At 39.4% G+C, this 21,354-nt stretch overlaps 1 protein-coding gene across 2 annotated transcripts in view; it reads right to left on the bottom strand.

The window, feature by feature from the left end:
* Positions 1-21,354, bottom strand: part of LOC124794981 (zinc finger protein 665-like) — a 162,927-nt gene that overhangs the window by 28,895 nt on the left and 112,678 nt on the right. The window contains exon 7 of one of the 2 annotated variants that reach the window (XM_047258723.1): positions 4,038-4,184. The exons of the other annotated variant lie outside the window; for it this stretch is intronic. Coding sequence (XP_047114679.1) covers positions 4,038-4,184 — 147 coding nt within the window. The remainder of the gene's footprint in view (positions 1-4,037; positions 4,185-21,354) is intronic. 2 annotated transcript variants of the gene reach the window in all.

The raw sequence follows: 21,354 nt of genomic DNA, 5'->3' as shown, positions 1-21,354 counted from the left end.
TAGAAAAGACAAAGTGTTGATAAATCCGGGTGGCACAGGTAAATAAACGATTGGAATACTAGCATAAAATGTAGAAAACAGACAATAGCTTGAACAAGACAGATAACAACAAAGACTGAAAAGAGGACTACACAGATGGCTACAAGGGCTAATATAAAAATGAAAATAGTCGATTAGTGACAATGCATGTAAATGATCCAGAAGCCATCAGCTCCTGGTTTGGTTTACGTACATTGATGACATCTTTGCCATATGGACTCACGTTGAGAATGACCTGTTAAAAATTCCTGGAATCTCTTAATACCTTCTCCCAATTAAATTACACATGATCCTATTCTGAATTCCATGCCATTTTCCCTAATTTTTATCTCATCCTCACCGAAGGCTAGCTACACACTTCCATCCACATCAAACCCACTAACAACAGTACTTATATGTATTGACAGTTGCCATCCTTTCCATGTCAAACATTCCCTCCCAAACAGCAATGGCATTTGTTGCAAATGTATTTGTTCAGATGCAGACTCTTTACAGCAGTACACCACCACTCTCACTTCAGCTTTCACTGGACATAATTATCCCAATAGCCTAGCTCAAAAGCACTTCTGCTGATCCCTCCAAAGAAACAACTTCAGAACACATCTCTAGTCACCCAGTATTACCCTGGTCTTTAACATATTAATCAGCTACTCCGACAAGCCCATGACTTCCTGAAATCATGCCCTGAAATGAGATCCATTCTCTCTGATATTTTGCCCGCTACACCTAATATAGATTTTCGTCACCCTTCCAATTTCCGCAATATCCTTGTCAGGCCCTATGCTCCTTCTGCACCTGTCTCCCTACCCTATGGCTCCTATCCCTGTGACCATCCCTGCTGCAAGATCTGCCCTATGCTCCCTCCCACGACCACCTAAAGTAACCCTGTAACAGACGAAACATTGCTATCAAAGAGAGAGCCACTTGTGAACAACACATTTTCCGGCCTTTTAAAAGCATTGCTACCACCTAGTTATCAGTCGAGACTAATAGGCATAGTCAGAGGGTTTATAAAGGCAACACAAAATATCCTGTTGCAGAGCAAGCTGTACAACATGACAGTCATTACCTCAGTGCCGATTTTATCACATGCACCATCTGGATTCTTCCCCCAGAGACCAGTTTCTCAGAACGCCACAGGTGGCAACTAGCACTACAACATGTCCTTGGTTCTCACTATCCACCTAGGCTTCATTTATATTAATTCCTTCCATATCAGCATCTCTTCAAAGTAACTACTACTTTCTTTATTCAATTTTAGTTACTTACATCTCTCATTTTCTGACTTGTCCATTTTTCGCCGTCCCCCCTCCCAGCTCTGTTATATGCAATGCACTTAGTTTTTCACTCTTCATGATGTTGTAGTAGTAATCTCTGTCTTGCATATTACCTTGTCGTCCACCTTTAGCTCTCAGGTATTCAATTCTCGTCCAGTTCAGTCCCTAACATTCAACCTTCCCTTCTCATTCTGTCCAGTAATTCTCCCCTGACCCGGGATGATGGGTGACTTTCCTGAACAGTGCCCCTTCCCCTAAACGTCTCTAGTCCTTTCCCTTCACCTCTCTCCATTCTCCTTCAACTCTTCTGCCAGAAGAAGGAGCCACTGGCTCTGAAAGCTTGTAAAAATTAAAGCGTTTTGTGTGTGTTCCCCAGCTGCCACTTGGCGAGTAGACATTTTATCTATTAATTTACATTAATATAAATAACTGACTATTTTCGTTGATAGAAACAGGGAATTTTATTCAACAATTCTGTTATAACAAAGGAGATCTTCATTATGTTCAGTTCTGATAAGTAACTTAGTCTATATCCCTCGGGTGTTTCAATGGACTGTATACCACAAAAGTTATTTTCTTTTTACTGTAGTAGATTAAAATGCAACAACTAGTGCAATGAATTTCTCATCATTTCATTCAGCAACCAAAAAGCTTGAAAATGTGTTTGTCCCCACTGAAATGTGAATTTAGGTAATTTTGCAGCAAAAATAACCTTAACATTTACTACAGCAATGGAGAGATATAGATGGGGCCTGATAAGTTTTTGTTGGTTGTGTCACAGTAATCAAGCAATTACTCACAATGGTTGCATTGTCAGAATGTTCTCCACCAAGTAATATGGTACTGTGAAACATGAACACTTACTGAGCCACTTCTGAGGTGGCCGACATGTTCCCACACCTGAATGAATCATCTTCCTGCTCTGGGTTTCAAACACGAGTGCTTCATCAAAATATACACATCTGACAGAGTATAGAAACATCAGGAAGTGTGGAGACAGTTGGGGCATATACCAGTCAACCCTCACAGCCCTCAGGATTTCTACAGAAAGTACTAGTGGCATGCTGAACCATAACTCTCAGGCACTCCTTAACACAATGGTGTTAACAGTGAAAGAGACTGGAAAATATAAAGATCCTTTTGTACAAAAAAAAAACAAGTTTTGTTACTGGACTGCAAATAATTGTCACAAAATTCATAGAAGTGTATTATGCTACTCACTTTACTCACTATGTTGGCCCTATATATGGAGAGCATGGATTTGACAGTAGCTATTGTCCTGGAAAAAAAATTATAATATGCTATGGCACAGCTTGGATTGTATACGAAATTTTCGTAATTGAGGACAACGGCCCACACACTGAATTAGTCTCTCAGTCTGAGAGAAATGTTCAGTCAGCAAGAGACAGAATAACCTTAGTTGAGTCCACAAGACTCCTTTTTTATATGCTTTTCTTCTAATTATGTTCACCCAGAAATATTAATTAATCAAAGGAACCAAAAGTAGACAAAGGCAGTGCTAGTTAAAAGTTACTAAAAGTAAAAACTGTCACTACATTGAACATAAACTCACTCTTTTGCTAAGAATGGACTGTTTGTTCTGATTACATTAGATTACATTAGTTAGTCATAGACAAACAATTAAACAATAGAAAGTCCAAGTTGGAATATCACCAATTATGGAAAGGATAGATTGCAACTCACTGTAAAGATGACATGCTGAGTTGAAGACCGGCATAATGAAAAGACAGTTACACACTAAGCTTCCGGTCAACGCCTTTTTCAGAAAAGAAAACGCGCGCGCGCGCGCGCACACACACACACACACACACACACACACACACACACACACACACACACACACACAGCGCCAGCTAGTGCGATCACGTGTGTGTGTGGTGTATCTGCTTGTGTGAATCCTTTTCTTTTTTAAGAATGCTTTGGATGAGAGCTTAATGTGTAAGAGTCTCTTTGTTGTGCGTGTCTGCAATTCAATGTATCATGTATACAATCAAACAATTCTTGTTTTGGTCAAAGGAATAGGAAAATATAACCTCTGCGATATCAGTGGTTTCTCATATAAATAATTTTTTTTCTACTTGTCTTCTATGGCTGAAAGGTTCCCTTCCTCCCCCCTCCCCTCCCCCTCCCCACTTTACTGCGATTGCATTCCAGCTTCTATCTTAAAATTTCTAATAAAAATTTGTAACCAAACGTTAGCAACAAGAAGTATCATATACAAAGCAATAAAAAGCTCAGTTCTAAACAGTTAATTATGGAGTCAGCTATAACTTTTATTGGAAGTTTAACATTTTTTTAGAGAGAAGTCCAGCAACAGATTAATATAACTAAGGCTTAAAAAGAACCTAGTGGTTCCCAACAGTGATGCAGTGATTTTCTGGAAGGTAAAAGGAGTTGGTGCAGGTTGGATGGATGGTAGTGTGTGCATGCCTGTGTGTGTGTGTGTGTGTGTGTGTGTGTGGGTGCATAGGTGCGAGAATGGGAGCAGGCATGCGCAAGCGTGCAAAGTCTACTTTCCTCTTATGCATTCATTATCCTGTTAACTAATGACTTATTAAAAATGCAGGAAGGCAGAATGTACTTTTCAATGAAAAATTAATATAAAGGAAGCTTACAATTTTGGAGGACTTAACAGCCATTCTAGATAAACAATTCTGTATTTGGTGGAACGTGGTATACTACAAAAACACACATACTTACTTCAATGGATTCTTCATCTTCAATGCAGAATAATTTTCGTAACTTTGCATCAGCTTCCAAGCAAGAACTGACTAATTCATGACACGAGTTTAATTTATCAATACATGTTATACATATCTGTAGTGGAAGTTTATCATCTTCTCTGACCTATCGGATGAGAAACTGTTATGAGAAATAGTGCAATGTGTCAATCTACCATGTTAAAAATATTCTTAGAACATGAAGACATAAGGCATCCACATATTCCTCTTTGTTCCAGTAATTATATTCAGGTATTTAATGCTGACTGTATGTTATTACAATTAAATATCACAACCAAATTAATGAAATCTTAGTATTATGGGCAAGTTCCACTTAATGACAAATTCTCTTTGAAAGATACCTGGATATCTTTGAGCCTCCATTTCACAGCTTTATTTCTAGTTAATTTTGATACACCTGCTCTGATTACTAGGTGATATGAACATTTTACAGGCAAATCAATTTACTTCAGAACTGTATTGAAACAAAGTGTCATAAAAGAAGTGTAAATTGTTTGTTTACATATCATGTAAATATACAATGCTCTTCTGATATTGTTTGAACTAGCACATGGCTCATCCAAAGTATGTGAGGTAATACAGCACACTTGTTTTGTGGCTGCCAGTTCCGTATCTTTGTTCAGTAGAAACTTGCGTTGCACATTATACACACCACAGACTTCATCACAAAGGGATATACAATATTGTATTCACTGCAACATACAACACCAAGTCCAACTAACAGAAAGGAGAGACAGTTTGGTTCACACAGGCCCTTTTGTTTGTGGCAAATTACTTGTTTGTTTTTGACATTTGTATTAAATGGTATTCATGTGCCCAGAGATTTTAGCTGTATTTTATTGTTACGTATGCACTAAAGTAGCAACTGGCTTGTATATTCCAACACAATTAACACTAATTTTAGCAATGGGCACAATCACTGCCAGAAAGTATCATACACTGTTATGTATGAAACTCCTTGTGAATGCCTACATCACCATAAAAATTGTGCATGGAGTGTACCACACTAGTTTACACACTATGTCCCATGAAATCAAAATGATAATTCACAAAGTCTCATTATGTTCATTTGCCACATCCCAGAACATGATACCTTCATAAGCTAGATCTATTACAAATGGTGACCGTTATCGTATTACTACTGGACAATATTGACGAAATACAAGGGACCACTGGAGACTAGACCCTACTCTTGTTTGTGGCACAAAATGTCCAGATTTTTTGTCACGAAGATAAGCTCTGAGATAAATGTTTTCATCTTCCATATAGCACCTTCACCTTGCACAGCTTTCTGTAGAAGGATGATAAAAATAACTAATAAATTATGATGATGACATCCACTGTACAGTCATGGACTGGTCAAACGACAGGGAGGCCACACGGTACACAGATAATCATAGAAACAGTAATGTTAAAGTACAAAAATTCCCTTTATGTTCAAAGCAATGAGTTGTAGAATTAGATAAAAGCATATTGCTGGCAGTATGTTTCGTTAGTTTTGTAATATAACAAACAGATTTGTATCAAAAGGATAAAACTAACAGACACAACTGCTGACAAATATTTACCGTCAGGAGGTCAAATTAAGGATGACATGGACCCACAAGGTACAGGGCAGACAAACATGCGAGGGGGAGGCCTCAAACAAAGCAAGGGTAGTTTGATTTACTTTTTAGAACTCTCAATATACATATACAAAAATTTCATCTCCTGAATGCATTTCTGTCTCCAAATTTTATAACAAATATCTTTGTATAATGTAAACAATCAGTTTTTGACAATATAATGTAACTGTATACACATTAAAGCTACCCGCCAAGCAGCAGCAGAACATACACATAAAAGGTTATAATAAGGCAAGCTATCAGAGCCAGTGGCTTCTTTTCCAGGCAAAGAGGGAGGAAGAGGGATGAAGGAAAAGGACTGGAGAGGTCTACGAAAGGGGGTTGATTTTGAAAGAGTCATCAGAACTGCAGGTCAGGGGAGACTTATTGGAAGGGATGAGAAAAAAAGACTGATTGTTGGGGACTGCACCGGATGAGATTTGAAAACCTGAGAGCTTAAAGGTGGAAGACACAGTAATGTGAAAGACGGAGATTACTGCTAAAACATTGTGTATGAGTTATGAAGAGTGAAAAGCTAAATGCATTTTATGTGACAGAGGTGGAAGAGGGATGGTGAAAGATAGACAGGTAAAAAAAAAAAGAAAGATGTAGAAAACTAAAACAGAGCGAAGAAAGTAGTAGTTACTGTCACGAGGTGCTGAGATACAAGAAAATGGGGGGGTTGGGGGGTTGTTTGCGGGAGGATACCAGACAGCAAGGCCATCGGTCTCGGGAAGGACAGGAAAGGAAGTCGTCCGTGCCCTTTCAAAGGAACCATCCCGACATTTGCCTGGAGCGATTTAGAGAAATCACGGAAAACCTAAATCAGGATGGCCGAACGTGGGATTGAACCGTCGTCCTCCCGAATGCGAGTCCAGTGTGCTAGCCACTGCGCCACCTCACTCGGTTACAAGAAATTAATGTAAATTAAGGCCAGGTGGGTGGCAAGAACCAGTTCGCAAGAACTATCCAGTGCAGTCCCTAACAATCAGTCTTTCCGTCTCATCCTGTCTGCTATGTCTCCCCTGCCCCTGGTTCAGAAGACTGCTCTGAAATCTACCCCTTTTCCTACACCTCTCCAGTCCTTTTCTTTCACCTGTCTTCCTTCCACTTCAATCCTTCTGCATGAAAAAGCAACTGGCTCTGAAAGCTTGCCTAATTATAACCTCCTTTTGTGTATGTTTTCTGCCACCACTTTGTATAATGGAACATTCTTTACTTTGCAAATGGCTTCACACATACTTTGAAAAGAGATCCAGCAGAATTTCTTTCAACTAAGTAATGGAAAAAACTTTTTGTATGATCAGAATTTACTGCTTTATAAAAATGCAAAGAAAGACAAAGTAATATTCTGCAAGAAGACAGTGTATCAGGAGAAGGCCTTTTGGCCAATGCTTATTTGTCTAGCAGTCTTTTTTGTTGTGCCTGCCTGTGATTCAACATCTCCATTCTATGGTGGGTAGCAATATGCACGTTCAGCGATTTCTATGTTCCCTTTTTCTTCATTTACATTGCCTTCTCCTATTCACTTCAAGCATTTGTTAGTTAAGTGTTGGGATTCAATTCTTCTAACAATATATTAAGTTCACCCTTTTGAGACAACATCTGATTGTCATATGTGCACCAGCATAGGCAGCGCCTGAGTAAGACTTGTGCGAAATCTCGAAATGTTAATGCCACAATAAAAAAAATTCTGGACAAAGGCTACCCACCTACCCACTATAGAGACAAGACGCACATGCAGAGAGAGAGAGAGAGAGAGAGAGAGAGAGAGAGAGAGAGAGAGAGAGAGAGAGAGACTATGTGAGCACTTGATGAAAACTGTAGGTTCAATAGTTGCAATAAGAAATTCTCCACTGCTCAATATGTCCGTTTTGCAATGAGAGATGTTTTTAAACATTTGTATTAAGCAGTATACTGCAAATATTCCAATCATCATATTTTTTATCACCTAATTCATATTTCCTGTTGAACAGAACAATCTGCTCTTCACAAGCTAGCACTGAGGGGTTATCATCATTCAGTGTATTATGTAACTCACATAGTATTACAAATCAGCTTTGCTTGCCGTGCAAATACTGATTACTCGTCGCGATTTCATAAACCCGTAGGTGTGTTAATCAAGTGACTGACAGTCAGATAAGGAATTTCAAGGTGTGACTTAGCCAATGTAAGTTTCTTCATTCTTATGTATTCAAAATGAACAGGAACGAAACAGACAGTTAGAGGTCACAAACAAAAGTTTGAACTTCGCAAAGAAAAATCGAGCACCTGTGTCTACAAGAGTAAAATGAAACACGACAATTTCTATGCATTTGAAACTTCCTCTAAAGCTGACAAAAATGGAAAGACACTACATGTTAAAAATAAGTCAAATCCACACAACTCTAGGCTTAATTAGACTTAAAAATCATACCGATCAACTTAACATCAATCAAATAAGTGACTCTAAACACAATTGTACTGAAGTCAGATGGCAAGCAGGTCAAAAAGCATGGGATTAGTAATGAAGTTATGATGGAAGGATACATAAAATTACCAAATTTAAACAATGGGAGCTTGGTGGTGTTATAAAAAGGGAAAAACAAATTTCAGTGATGTGGAAAGAATACAACATACAGATAAACTGATGGGGGGAAAAATGGCAACACCGAAAAGGTATGACATAAACAAAAGTTGGCAGGTATGTTCTTACATCTGAATGATACGTCTATTCAAATGTCACACCAGTCACATAATACTGGCACTCGTAGTCCCACTACGAGGATGCAAATCGGGTCTGCTTTAAATACACACTGTAACGGCCCTAAGAGTTTTGTCACGGTTAGTTGACATTAGTCAAGAATGCCTTTAGGGTGACACACACACACACTACTAACAACAACTCATCGAGTTTGAACGAGGTCGTGGGATAGGGCTACGAGAAGCGGGATGTTCCTTCGTGAATATTGCAGGAAGGCTTGGCAGGAATGTACCCAATGTACGTGACTGCTGGCAGCGGCGGTCACAAGAAGATTGGGGTTATGGATGGCAAGAAGACTGCTCCAAATGGCCACTTGGCATTACTAAGGGGGAAGACCACTGTGTTTGGCACACTGTACTGCACCTGCAGCAGTTGGCACCACAGTGAACTCTTACAAATTTGTTATTTAAAGGCCAGACGCTCTGTACTGTGCATTTCACAGCCCCCAAACCACTGCTATTTGTGACTTCCGTGGCGTCAAATGAGAGTACACTGGAGGGCAGGTTGAAGGTCTGTCGTGTTTTCTAATGAAAGCCGGTTCGCCCTCGGTGCCAGAGATGGCCGTACATCGGTTAAGAGAAGGCCGGTCGAGTGCCTGCAACCACATTTCTGCGTGCTACACACGGGACCTACACATGGAGCTATGTGGCGCTATTTCTTATGATAGCAGGAGCACTCTCCGGGTTATCTCCGTGTGGCCCGACTACAAATTTGTACATTAATCTGGTGATTCGACCTGTCGTGCTGTCGCTCACGAACAGCATTCGAGGTGACTCACCCACGTATCACTGTCGTAACCCAAAATGCTCTACAGAGTGTCAACTTTTGCATCGATCTCTCCGATCCCCAGATCTGTCTCTGACGAAGCACGTCATCAGACAAAACCTCCGGCATCGTCCCCGTACTGACCGACCGAGGGCGACGGGCACGGGACTCCGTACTACACGATACGTGCATGTTTGTGTGCTCGTACTCGACATTCTGGCATTTACACCGGTTATTACTGTACAAACATTTTACATTTGCAATGGCTTATCTCACGCTTACATTAACCTGTGATCTTGCAATGTTAATTACTTAAGAATGTTACCTAGCAAATGTAATCCTGAAATTTCATTACACTACATGGTTAGTAATTAAATCGATAGAGTAACTGAAATAAAGTAACTGTTGAATAAAACATGACCAAAAACATTTTTGGCTGTGAAAGATTATGTAATAGGATAGATAAAAATCTACTCATCGGGCAGAGGCAGGAGAAAACGGACACAAAATAATGTTTTATGTATGCAAGCTTTTGCAGCTGGTGGCTCCTTTTTCCGGCAGAAGGGTTGAAGGGGAAGGAGCAGGAAAGACAATCTTTTCTTTCTCATCCTGCATGGCAAGTCTCCCCTGACCTGGGTTCTGTGTGACTTTCCGAACTCTACTCATTTTCCTACACCTCTCCAGTCATTTTCCTTCACTCCTCTTCCTTCACCTTCAAACCCTCTGCCGGAAGAAAGAGCCACTGGCTCCAAAAGCTTGCATATGTAAAACCTTTCTCTATATGTACATTCTCCTGCCGCCGCTTGGTGAGTAAATTTTTTATATATCCAGTTACATTACAGTATCAAAAATGGATTATTTTTGGAGACACTAGTTTGATAGATTTGTAACCACAAGAAGAAAGCACCACAGAACAAGATGTAGACGTATACGCAGAGTATGACATCACTCCATGCACTAATGGGGAAAATTAAATATTTATTCCAAAAATGCAAAAAACATTTGAGGTACTAAGTTCATGATGTACGGTGCAACAGTTTACGGAACAATAAAAGTTGAAAGTGACTAAATTAGAAAATAATTGCCAGAAAGTGTAAATTCCAAGAAGTAAAAATAGTGGAGAGCTGTTAGGGATACACAGGAAATGATCAGATACAGTGAACATTCAGAACATTTGCATTTTAAGTGCAGGCACTTCTAGTTGATTATTATTTGTAATTCTGACAAACATTTTTTCCTGAACACAGAGTACCTAGAATTGTTGGCACTATCTTCGGTTGAATGGTACCTCCATTTGCATTAAAAAAAAATTTTTTACACAGGCAGTACAAGTCCTTAGGTCATTGTCGAGTGTTCACAATTTAACAACATTAGCCAAGTAGTGCACTTCAAGCTGTCATTCAATAAAAGAAGGTAAGTTATTCCTGATTAGGTACACAGTTGATGTAACTGTGCCACGTGCTTTTTAACTATAGTAATCTTGTCTTCTGCTGAACAGTACATTACTCCAGTTTGTTCAGACCACCTGTATTAAAAGTGCTTTAAGAACTGATTTAAATGTGGAGAATTGTGGCTAATAATCTTTATCTCAGCAAAATGCATTTTCAATCATGTAATTTGATTGGTGCATCATCATCATCATCATCATCAGCAGCAGCAGCAGCAGCAGCAGCAGCTGAATTGAATATGTTATAGCTAAGCCTAAAATAATTAGTATTATTTAAGCGAAGATTCCATATACAGGGTGAAACAATATCCACGCACTTGTGCTTCGCAGTGTGACTCTCCACATGCCAGAGTTAAAAAATGTCTCACACAAAACTGCATCCAGAAAAAGGAAGTTAAAGAGTGGCAGACTGGCAACACTGTAACCACATACAGCTAACTACCTCTGTCAGTACATGCTAGTTGTGCTGCACAGTTCGTGCAGTGGACAGAGTTTTGGGTTAGCATGCAGGAGGCTGATGGTTCAATCCTGGGTTGAAGCATACGTTTTTTATTTGGTAAATGTAGTCCAAGTGGTACGGTATCTGGCATATTAATCACCAACAGCGATTGCAGTGGGTCTTCTAGAAAACATTTGCACTTACATACTACAATTGTAGAAATTGAGGATTTGTCAGCTTTGAAAGAAGCCCTTTCCACTTTGTGAGCGTGAATTTATTCACAATATTTCATCTACCAGATGCAAAACCTGTTTTGTTTGTCCCTCCTCCAATGGTACCGTGGATTAGTTCCAACTATTATTCTTGCCTCGTTCAGGTCCATTACATTTCGTTAGGGCCTTACATTACCAGTAGGACTAGCAAAGTGCTTTGTGAATAATGTCGAAACTCAGTTGCTATTTGTATGAGTTATCACCATGGTCCCACTAATTATGCCTTTCAACACTTAGTCTGGTAACCGCTTGCTGTTTAGTACGTACCTCGATGCATTATTATTATTATTATTATTATTATTTTCGATTATTCCCATTTAAGAGAGTGTTTGAACTTTAATTCCTTTATGATGATTGTTTATGTTTTTTCTGAGCCCAAATTTTCTTCATGTGTTCATTGTGTTGTTTCTTTCGCTCCGCTGTCCATTTGCATCCTGGTCTCTTCTGTGCTGTGGTGTCAAATTTATGTTTTTTGATGATGTTCCTGAATTCAGTTCTATTTTCTGCATCGTTTACTGTTATGTGTGCTTGTCTGAGGTCCTCTTCAACTTCTTTTATCCATTTTGTTTTTCCCCTGCCGGAGTTGATGACTTTAAGAATTCGCTTTGAAATTCTGTTTTCATTCATCCTGTGGATATGTCCGTAGAACTGCATTCTTCTTTTCCTTATTGTATCCGTAATTTTGTCTGTGTATTTATATAATTCTGATGTTGGTCTCTTCTTCCAGATTCCTTGCTCTTGTATCGGGCCAAAAATTTTACTGAGAATTTTCCTTTCTTCTTTCTCTATTTCTTTGATTTTAGTTTGCCCACCTATTTGTGTTGTTTCAGATGCATACAGTGCCTCCGGAAGTACGACAGTGTTGTAGCGCCTCAATTTTGCGTTAATGGATATGGACTTTTTGTTATAATAGTTCCACGTGAGTTTATATGCTTTCTGTAGTTTTTTTATTCTTTCCTCATTGGCCTTTAGGTTGATCCCTGATGGCTGGATGATTTCTCCCAGGTACTTAAAATGTGGTACTTGTACAATCTTCCCATGGGTTGTCACAATAGGCAATTTGTCTTGTGGCACTCTTTCTATGTACTGGGTTTTCTCATATGAGATTTGCAGGCCAGTTCTTTGTGCAATTTCGTGTAACTTCTCTATGGCGTTAGTGGCTTCTTTTCTATTATTTGCGAGGATTGCAAGGTCATCCGCAAAAGCTAAACACTTCACATTGAATCTATTATCTTTTCTAATGCCAATTTGGATTCCTTTGACTTCTTTTTCCCATGTCCTGATAATTTTTTCAGGAGTAATATTAAAGAGTAATGGTGAAAGTCCGTCACCCTGTCGCACTCCAGTTTGGATTTCAAACGGTTCCGAGATATCCCCCATAAATTTAACCTTTGAGACTGTGTCAGTTAATGTTTCCCGAATGATTGCTCTTGTCTTTCTGTCAATGCTGAATTTTTCCAGCGTCTTACAGAGCGCTACTCTGTCTACTGAGTCGTAGGCCTTTTTAAAATCTACAAAAGTAACCACTGTGTTTCGGGTGCTTCTCATCTGGAGAATCATTTTCAGATTCCAGATCTGCTCTATGCATGATCGTCCCTTGCGAAAACCAGCCTGATATTCTCCTATTTGTGGGTCAGCTTGTTCTTCTAGTCTATTCATGGGAACTTTTGATAGGATTTTATATGTGACCGGTACAAGTGAGATAACCCTGTAATTATTTGGTTCAGTTTTGTCCCCTTTTTTGTGGAGTGGATGGATGAGTGCGCATTTCCATTCAGAAGGGATCTGTTCTGTTTCCCAAATGTTTAATATGATTTTGTGAATTTTTCCTGTTAATCTTTCATCATTTAGTTTCCATAGTTCTGCAATAATTCCATCTTCTCCTGGGGCTCTATTGTTTTTCAGTGTCTTGATAATTTCTACTATTTCGTTGATGGTTGGCGGTTTAGCGTCATGATTTGGTGTAGACGTCTCGTAGTGAATATCCTCTGTAGGTCTTTCGCAGTTGAGAAGTTTGTTGAAATAGTCTGCGAGGATTTGGCAGTTATTCTTCGCGTTAGTTTCTAGTGAACCATCCGGTTTCTTGAAACAAAGATTGGGTGGCTGGTATCCTGCAATATGTTCTTTAAACGTCTTATAAAAATTCCTGGTGGTGTTGTTCTTAAAATCTTGTTCTATCTCATCTAGTTGCCATTTGTCATAATTTCTTTTTTCCCTCCGAATAGTTTTCGATGTTTGTTTTCGGATTACTAGAAATTGTTGCCATTTTTCTGATGTTTTGTGACTACTGAAGTTTTTCCAGGCATTGGTCCTTTATTCTATTGCTTGGTCACATATTATATTCCACCACCTGTGTTTTCTCCTTCTCGGGGGTTGACCCAATTTCATCGTGGATTTGAAGACGTCCACAAGTTCTGTCCAGTTTGTGGTGTTTGTCTGACTAATTTCCTGTAAGATGTTTTCCTTGTTGAGTTTTATGTATTCGGGGTCTGGTCTCAGCACTTTGTTTAGTTTTGGCTTTTTTCTATTGGGTTGTAATCTGGTCTTTATCTGTAGAAGATGGTGGTCTGAGTCAAAAAATCCTCTTCTCGTTTTCACATTCAGAATTTCTGCTGTGTTACTCTTGGAGATGGCCACATGGTCTATCTGGAATTCACTCAACATTGTGTTGCATTATTATTATTATTATTATTATTATTATTATTATTATTATTATTATTATTATTATTACTGTTATTGTTATTCTACTGATGGGATTGTGGAAACATCACGTCTATTACCGTTAGTGAAACAGTGTAATTCGAAACCGAACATTTCACAAGTAGCAGTGTTGGGATGAATCATGCAGAGCAGTATCTGTCAGAGTGGTAATGTACTTTAGGAGAAACAGTGCGCAGGACTGACAATGTGTTTATACTGTATGCGCTGCCCACCAGATGGGGACTAGTTGCGAATGGAGTAATGCGACTGTGACAGACTCCAATGTACAAGCGTACACGTATCGAGTTTTCTAATTGTATACCTCGAAACCAGTGTGGCAGACGTATGGCATACAAAAAGATGAATATGTGGATATGCTTCTGGTCCTAGGTGCATCTGATAACCAGGTTGGTGTTCCCCCTCGTGAACATGCTAGTAGATATCCTTGTCAACGCCATCCAGATGAAAACGTGTTTCGTCATCCGGAGCTGCGCCTTCGGGAGTCAGGTGACAGTGGTCGTACACAGACTCGCCGTACTCCAGCTACTGAGGAAGCTATTCTGGAGGTGATATACCAAGAACAACAGCGAAGTACACTTAGTGTAGCAAGGCAGCTGCGTGTCTCGCAAGGCATGGTCATTAATGTACTGCACAAGCATGGGCTGCACCCCTTACCATTATGCTTTCACGCAACACCTGCATCCTGCAGATTGCCATCAGCAGACGCAATTCTGTGAATGCTTCCAACACCAACCAGAATCCAATGATGACTTCATGAACATAGTGATATGTATGGTCAGATGAAGCAGCATTCACTCGTGAGGATGTGTTCAATATGCACAATGCCCACCTTTGGTGCGAGGTTAACCCACACGTCACCTGCGACTGTGGATATCAAGTTCACTTTGGCATCAACATGTGGGGCAGAATACTGGGTGACAGGTGTTCAGTCCCCTACATGTTGCCTGACCAGTTGGCTGCATGAAGGTATCCTGCATTCCTCTCAAACTCTCTGCCTGATGTGCTGGAAGATATTCCACTACAAGCTTGGCAGAGAATATGGTCCCCACATGATGGTGCACCTCCACACTCTGGATTTAATGTGTGACAGTATTTGGACAAAACATTTTCAGGGAAATGGCTTTGACGTGGAGGTCCGGTTGTATGGTCACTACGTTCACCTGATGTAAATCCCTGGATTTCTTTCTGGGGGGCACCTGAAGGAGCATGTGTACTTTACTCCGCCAACGAATGTGAAAGAATTAGTAGTTCATGTTCATGCTACTCTTGTTACTGTGGACGCAACTTTGCTGCGAAGGGTCCAGTGCTGTAAGATCTGGCGGGTTGCACAGTGTTTGGATGTACAGGGAGGTTGCTTAGAGCATCTGTTGTCCTGAGGACAACATATTCTGTTGTGGAGGTCATGCGGCCATTAATATGGACATTTTTACTGTCACTGGTTGCTAATGTGTGACATCTTAGTGCTCACATTACATGTAGTATAAATGACAAGTACTGTGCTATCATCTTTATCATCTCTAAATTGGCACTTTTTTTGTAGTTATTCTGTCCTGTGACAGGTCCTTTGTTTCAACTGTCTATTTCTTATTTGTCAACCATGTGTTTGTCATGTTCAGCGTTACAAAATGTTGTAAATTTAGGATACACGTGACCTAAGAAACAGTGTATATTACAGTATGAAATGTCAGAGTGAAATTAGCAAAAAAAATAAATAAATAAATAAATAATAATAATAATGCGCCCCAACCAGGATCGAACCCTCGACCTCCTGCATGCTAACCCAAAACTCTATTCACTCTACCAACTGAACAGTACAACGAAAATGTACTGATACAAAAAGTTACCATACACATGGTTACAATGTTGCCAGATTGCCACTCTTTTACGTCCTTTTTCTGCTGGATGTACTCGCAGGATGAAATTTTGTGACAGACATTTTTTTATCGCTGCCACGTGAGGATTCATGCTGCGAAGCTCGGGTGTGCGAATTTCGCTTCACTCTGTATAGTTCTGCAAGTTTCAATCTTATCACATCACCCCCTTCTGAATCACCCATTTTGCTACATTTTTATCTTTTCCCACATACTGGTTATTAAGTTGTTACTCTTCCTTACATAAATTTAAATTTTCTTAATCGATTAACTTGGAAATGTATTTATTAAATATGGAAAAGACTCACTGTGGTCTAACAATGAAATTCAGAAAATGATGAGTGATCACAGGCTGTTGCACTCTCAGTTCAAAGAGAATGCAAAAATGATGACAGGCAAAAGTTAGTAGAGATTCATGAGTCTGTAAAAAGATCTGTGTGTAAAGCATACAACGATTACTACCATCACACCATAACAAAAGATCTTGCCGAGAACTTTACGAATTCTGATCCTACATAAAATTGCTAAGCAAGTCAAAGGCTTCTACCCAGTCACTTATTGAGAACCTGGGGTGGCAGTAGAAGGCAGCAAATGGAGAGTCAAGGACACAGTAATAGACATGCAACTGAAAGAGTTGAAAAAATAAGCCGCCAGTTCCAGATGGAAAACCGATTCGGTTTTACAGAGTATTCTACAGCATTGACCCCTTACTTAAGCTTTCATTTATCACGAGCCTCTCGCTGAGCAGAAAGTCCCATGTAACACGAAAAAAGTGCAGGTGACTCTTGTATATAAAGAGGACAAAAGAATAGACCGGCAAATTACAGACTAAAATCCTCAAGATCGGTTTGCCACAAAATTCTCAGTTCGAATATAAAAAATTTCCTCAGAACGAAAAAGCTTCTGCCCGTGCATTAGCACAGTTTTAGAAAGCACTGATCATGTGAAACTCAGCTTGCTCTTTTCTTACGTGATATTCTGTTAACTATGGATGAAAGACAACAGGTAGAGTCCATATAGGTTTATGAAAAACATTTGACAAAGTGCGCCACTGCAGACTTTTAACAAAGGAACGAGCATAAAAAATAGTTTCTCAGATTTGTGAATGGTTCAAAGGTATCTTAAGAAATAGAACCCACAATGTTGTCTTATACAGTCAGTGTTCATCAGAGACAATGCTATCTTCAAGAATGCCAGGGAGGTGTGTAGGACCCCTACTATCAATGTTGCTAAATATTTATGGGAAATGGACAAACATCCTCATCTCCATCTCCAACAACCCCCCCCCCCCCCAAAAAAAAAAAAATTACCACCTATCCCCCCTCTCTGTCAGTCTCCTCCTCCCACTTCTCTATGTCCACTTCCACTTGCCCCACTTGATGTTGCAAAGGAAACTATGGAAACTGAAGTCACTTAAAATGAATGGGTGAATCAGTTGGGATCATTGGCATACAGAATATGAGAGAGACCTCTCCAGGTGCTGGATCTAAGCGGCTATGTGGGTGTGGTTTTAATCTGTGAATGCATCGGATTACGATGTTTCGGATGATTCATATTCCGTAGTAGTTTTCTAATTATAAGCCCTGAACCATGACTACATCTTTTCTGCACAAGAGAACTCTTCTTCAATAGAGACCTTGTCTTCTCTCCCACACGCTGTTAACCCCCACTTTCATACCAGCCTCATCCATCCAATCCTTGTATTGTTTGTGAAACTAACACCAGGCAGTATTTCAGAAGGCTTTGGCATTGTTTTGCACTTGAAAATGATCACTGGATTAAGTTAGTACTGTAAGCACAACATGAGAGACAACAGTGTAATGTACTTTTCCATATCCACTTGTTTTTATAGTTACAGCTTTAGCATATTTCATGGCAACACCTCTGTTACTCGCCACATGAAATGTCAGAGGACTTTTGCCCATATTCGCTATTTGGCTTAGACCCACAGAGGATTTCTTTCGATGTTGAATAATAAAGTGACTGAAAGATACAATTTTCTCTTCATATCTTGTGGCATTTTAGTTTTCATTCACATGTTGAGTCCATGATGATTCATAAACCGGTAGGATCAACCAACTCCACCCCTAAAGTAGCACTAGCTTACGAGCGTGTATTTGAATCATTTTTCTGTTAATCCCAATGCCATTTTGACAGTGTCCTTGAATCCATTCCAATAAGTCAATGCCTACTTTTGGCAATTTTGCATTCAGTCCTCTATTTGCACATTTAATCTTCCTCATCTTTTTCATTTCTTCTTCGCTAGTCCTACTCACCCAGTCGCGAATGGTTTCTTCTGTTGGTGGAGCAACGATATGCTGCTCAGCTGGTCGTTTCCATGTTGTTCAACATATGCTACTACTTTCAATTTATATCCCGCATCATATGAATACCTTTTATTTTTTTCCAGTACAAAATTAGCTACTAACAAAAACATTGTACTGTTAGCAATAACACATATCACTTTCAATTCAAGTTCACTGGCACAGAAGGCTGCAATGACGCACTAAGGGCTAAACAGTGTTCTAGGTTTGTGACAGTGGGGTGGAAGGGATACAGCATTACCAAGCTTGTAAATCTCCACAACTCATGTTTGTCACATCAGTGCATTGCTGCTGCCAGCCGAATCCTGTGTTGCCAGGAGGTTTCCCGCAGTATATGGCCATTTTTAAGATTGGCAGGGATTTTAAATCAAACATTGGATACTTTTCTATTAACTCTGAGTATAAGATGCACCCGAATTTTGGAGGTCATTTTTCGAAGGAAAAAGTGCATCTTACAGTCCGTAAAATATGGTTCAGTGTGTACTGTTCATCTCCAGAAAGCAAGTACAAAATAGTTTCCAAATAACACACAGTGTGAAGTGCAATGGACAAAAAATTAGTCAAAACTAATGGTCTCCTTGCTGTGAGGAAGATTCCACGAGCTGCTTCAGGCACAAGATGCCTTCCGATGGTAAGATCCCACAGAGCTGCCAAAGATCCCACAGAACTGCCAAACTGTGTAATTTTCGTTTGCTGTATTTTGCGTGCTGTGCCAAATAGTCCCAGAACATTTTCTGGAGAACTGCGATTGAGCCAATAAGTGGGCCAGTGGAGGTGCAACTAGGTGTCTGAGTGTTTGTCCAACTGGGGTGGGGAAGATGAGCAACTTTTATGTGCTGGCTTTTGGGAGGTAACCAACTCCAAATGTCCACTTGATGCAGTCCATTTTGCATTTTGTTCAAATTGACTGACAGAGGGATCCGCATCTGCCGACAGCAGCAGTTCCCTTAAGGCTTGAAACAGATCGTCCCTGACGAGCTGTGACATTTGTCTGTGGTCCTTCTCAAACAGGACAGTTTCACGAGCCCTGTTGTTATAACATACTACATGACTCCGAGTGGTACGCCATTCCTCGTAAACACATCTGACAGTCCACACCAATATTGAGGTGTGGTCATGGGTGTGTCCAAGCATGATCTCCCATTCTGTCATGTCTCCATGTACACACATACTGATGGTTCAGTGAAGTCAATATATTCATTTGAAATTTAATTTTATTGTGTGACACACACATCTCAATTACTGGAAAACCTACAGTCCAGATCAGTACATCCCATAAAGTCTTACTACATTAACTATTCAGCTACTGTGACAGACTCAATAAATTCGAGATAGTTGTGAATGCTGAAACTCTTCATACTATGTCAACAATTGTTTCAGATGTTGTTATACTAATGGTGATTACCAGTGTGAGAGTCCTCAAAACTCCATCTAATCACTGCACATCACATGCATATAGAAGCATAAAATAGAGGCATAAAGATTAAAAGAACAGCAAATATATACCATATTATTGTAATGAAGATAAAACAGAGCAGATGTAACGAAGACACACTAGTGCCTTCTCTTATTCACAAGGTTACCAGCAGACTAATTTTGAAGCACATACAGCTTAGTTGCTGAACAACTTATCCGTTTACTAAATGCATAACCTAAAACTTTCAGCATGGTGGACAAATTTCAATATCTGTGGAAGTCTAAAAACTGCATGAAAAGAGACATACGCTTGTTTCCTGTCCTTACCAATTTTAACTTAAAATAGTGTACACTTGTATGATGGCATAGTCATAGTCATGCTGTATCTGCTTTACTTTGCTGTATGGAATTGTGAATTAAGCTGAGTGATCTGTTACTATATTGTACCATCTTAAAACTGAGTGATGGGATGGTTCTTGATCCATCAAGGAAGATATCGACACTTCTTACCACTCACCTTTGTGGAAGGAGATCACTTATAACAAACCAAATTCATAAAATGATGCTATCATCATAAAAATTTGTGATGCAGAAAAAGAGCAGAATAAACTATTCCACCCACTAGCACAGTTTTGGAAAAGAGCTGCTTCATACACAAGAAGAAGTTTGGTGAACACATAGAAGTTCGTGAAGTTTAGCAAAATTCATTATGATCAGTCACCAGGAACTACTGGAAAGAAAAGGTTAGTTTAAGTTATTCTTGTATTCAATAGCTCTTTGATAAAGCAACCTACTTCCTCGAAACTTCTTTATTTGTCTACTCAATTACTGTAAAAACACTTTGCACACAAAGCCCGCATACTGTATGGAATACTTGTTACATGTATTTTATCCTGTCTCACAGTAATAAGTACAGAACGTGGTCAAAGTTCCTACGAGTTTTTGTATAAAATGCAACAGAAAACAAATTAAGACTGTTATAAAGGACAAAGTTTGACTTCTATGCAGCAACAACAGTTGTGTGCAGCAAAGGATGCTGCTGCCTTGCATGACTGATTGCAGAATGGAAGGAACTTTTTAAATCCAAAAAGTTTGGAGAAACATTCAAAACTTGTACTCACTGCTGATACCAAGTTTTTCTTCCCAATAGCTATGATTATTACGGTACTATTATCGTTATGCAACATCTACTGTAGTAACATTAATCTAACACGCACTTTTTTGTACCATGTGCAGTATTCAAAATTGGGGGTGCACATAAGATTCGATGGTATACTGCATTTGAACAAAAACTATAATCCCTCATTCACTGGCAACATTACTGAAATTTAGATATCATTCCTTACGTCACAATGCATTGCTGTAATTCTCAACTTTGTAACATTCTTGTTGGCCTATTACGGCATAGTGTGTTCATACTAGACAATCATGAAATGGAAGGCAAGCACAGAAGAACATTGTACGATACTACTTTCAAGCCTAAAGTAATTACATTGAAAAATATGGTAACAGGAAGGTGAGATGAGAGTTCAATGTAGCTGAGACTAATGCTCTTTTAAAGAAGAGACAGAAATTGGCTTTACTTGCAACTACAGCAACTACAAAGAAATTCCCTGGTCCTCGTAATGGAAGACATCCTGACACTGAAGTGAAAGTTCTGGAATATGTCAGTGA

The sequence above is a fragment of the Schistocerca piceifrons genome, chromosome 4 (assembly GCF_021461385.2).
Source record: "Schistocerca piceifrons isolate TAMUIC-IGC-003096 chromosome 4, iqSchPice1.1, whole genome shotgun sequence".
Classification (NCBI taxonomy): domain Eukaryota; kingdom Metazoa; phylum Arthropoda; class Insecta; order Orthoptera; family Acrididae; genus Schistocerca; species Schistocerca piceifrons.
Note: the sequence above shows the minus strand (reverse complement) of the source record. Positions and strands in the feature narration are given on the sequence as shown.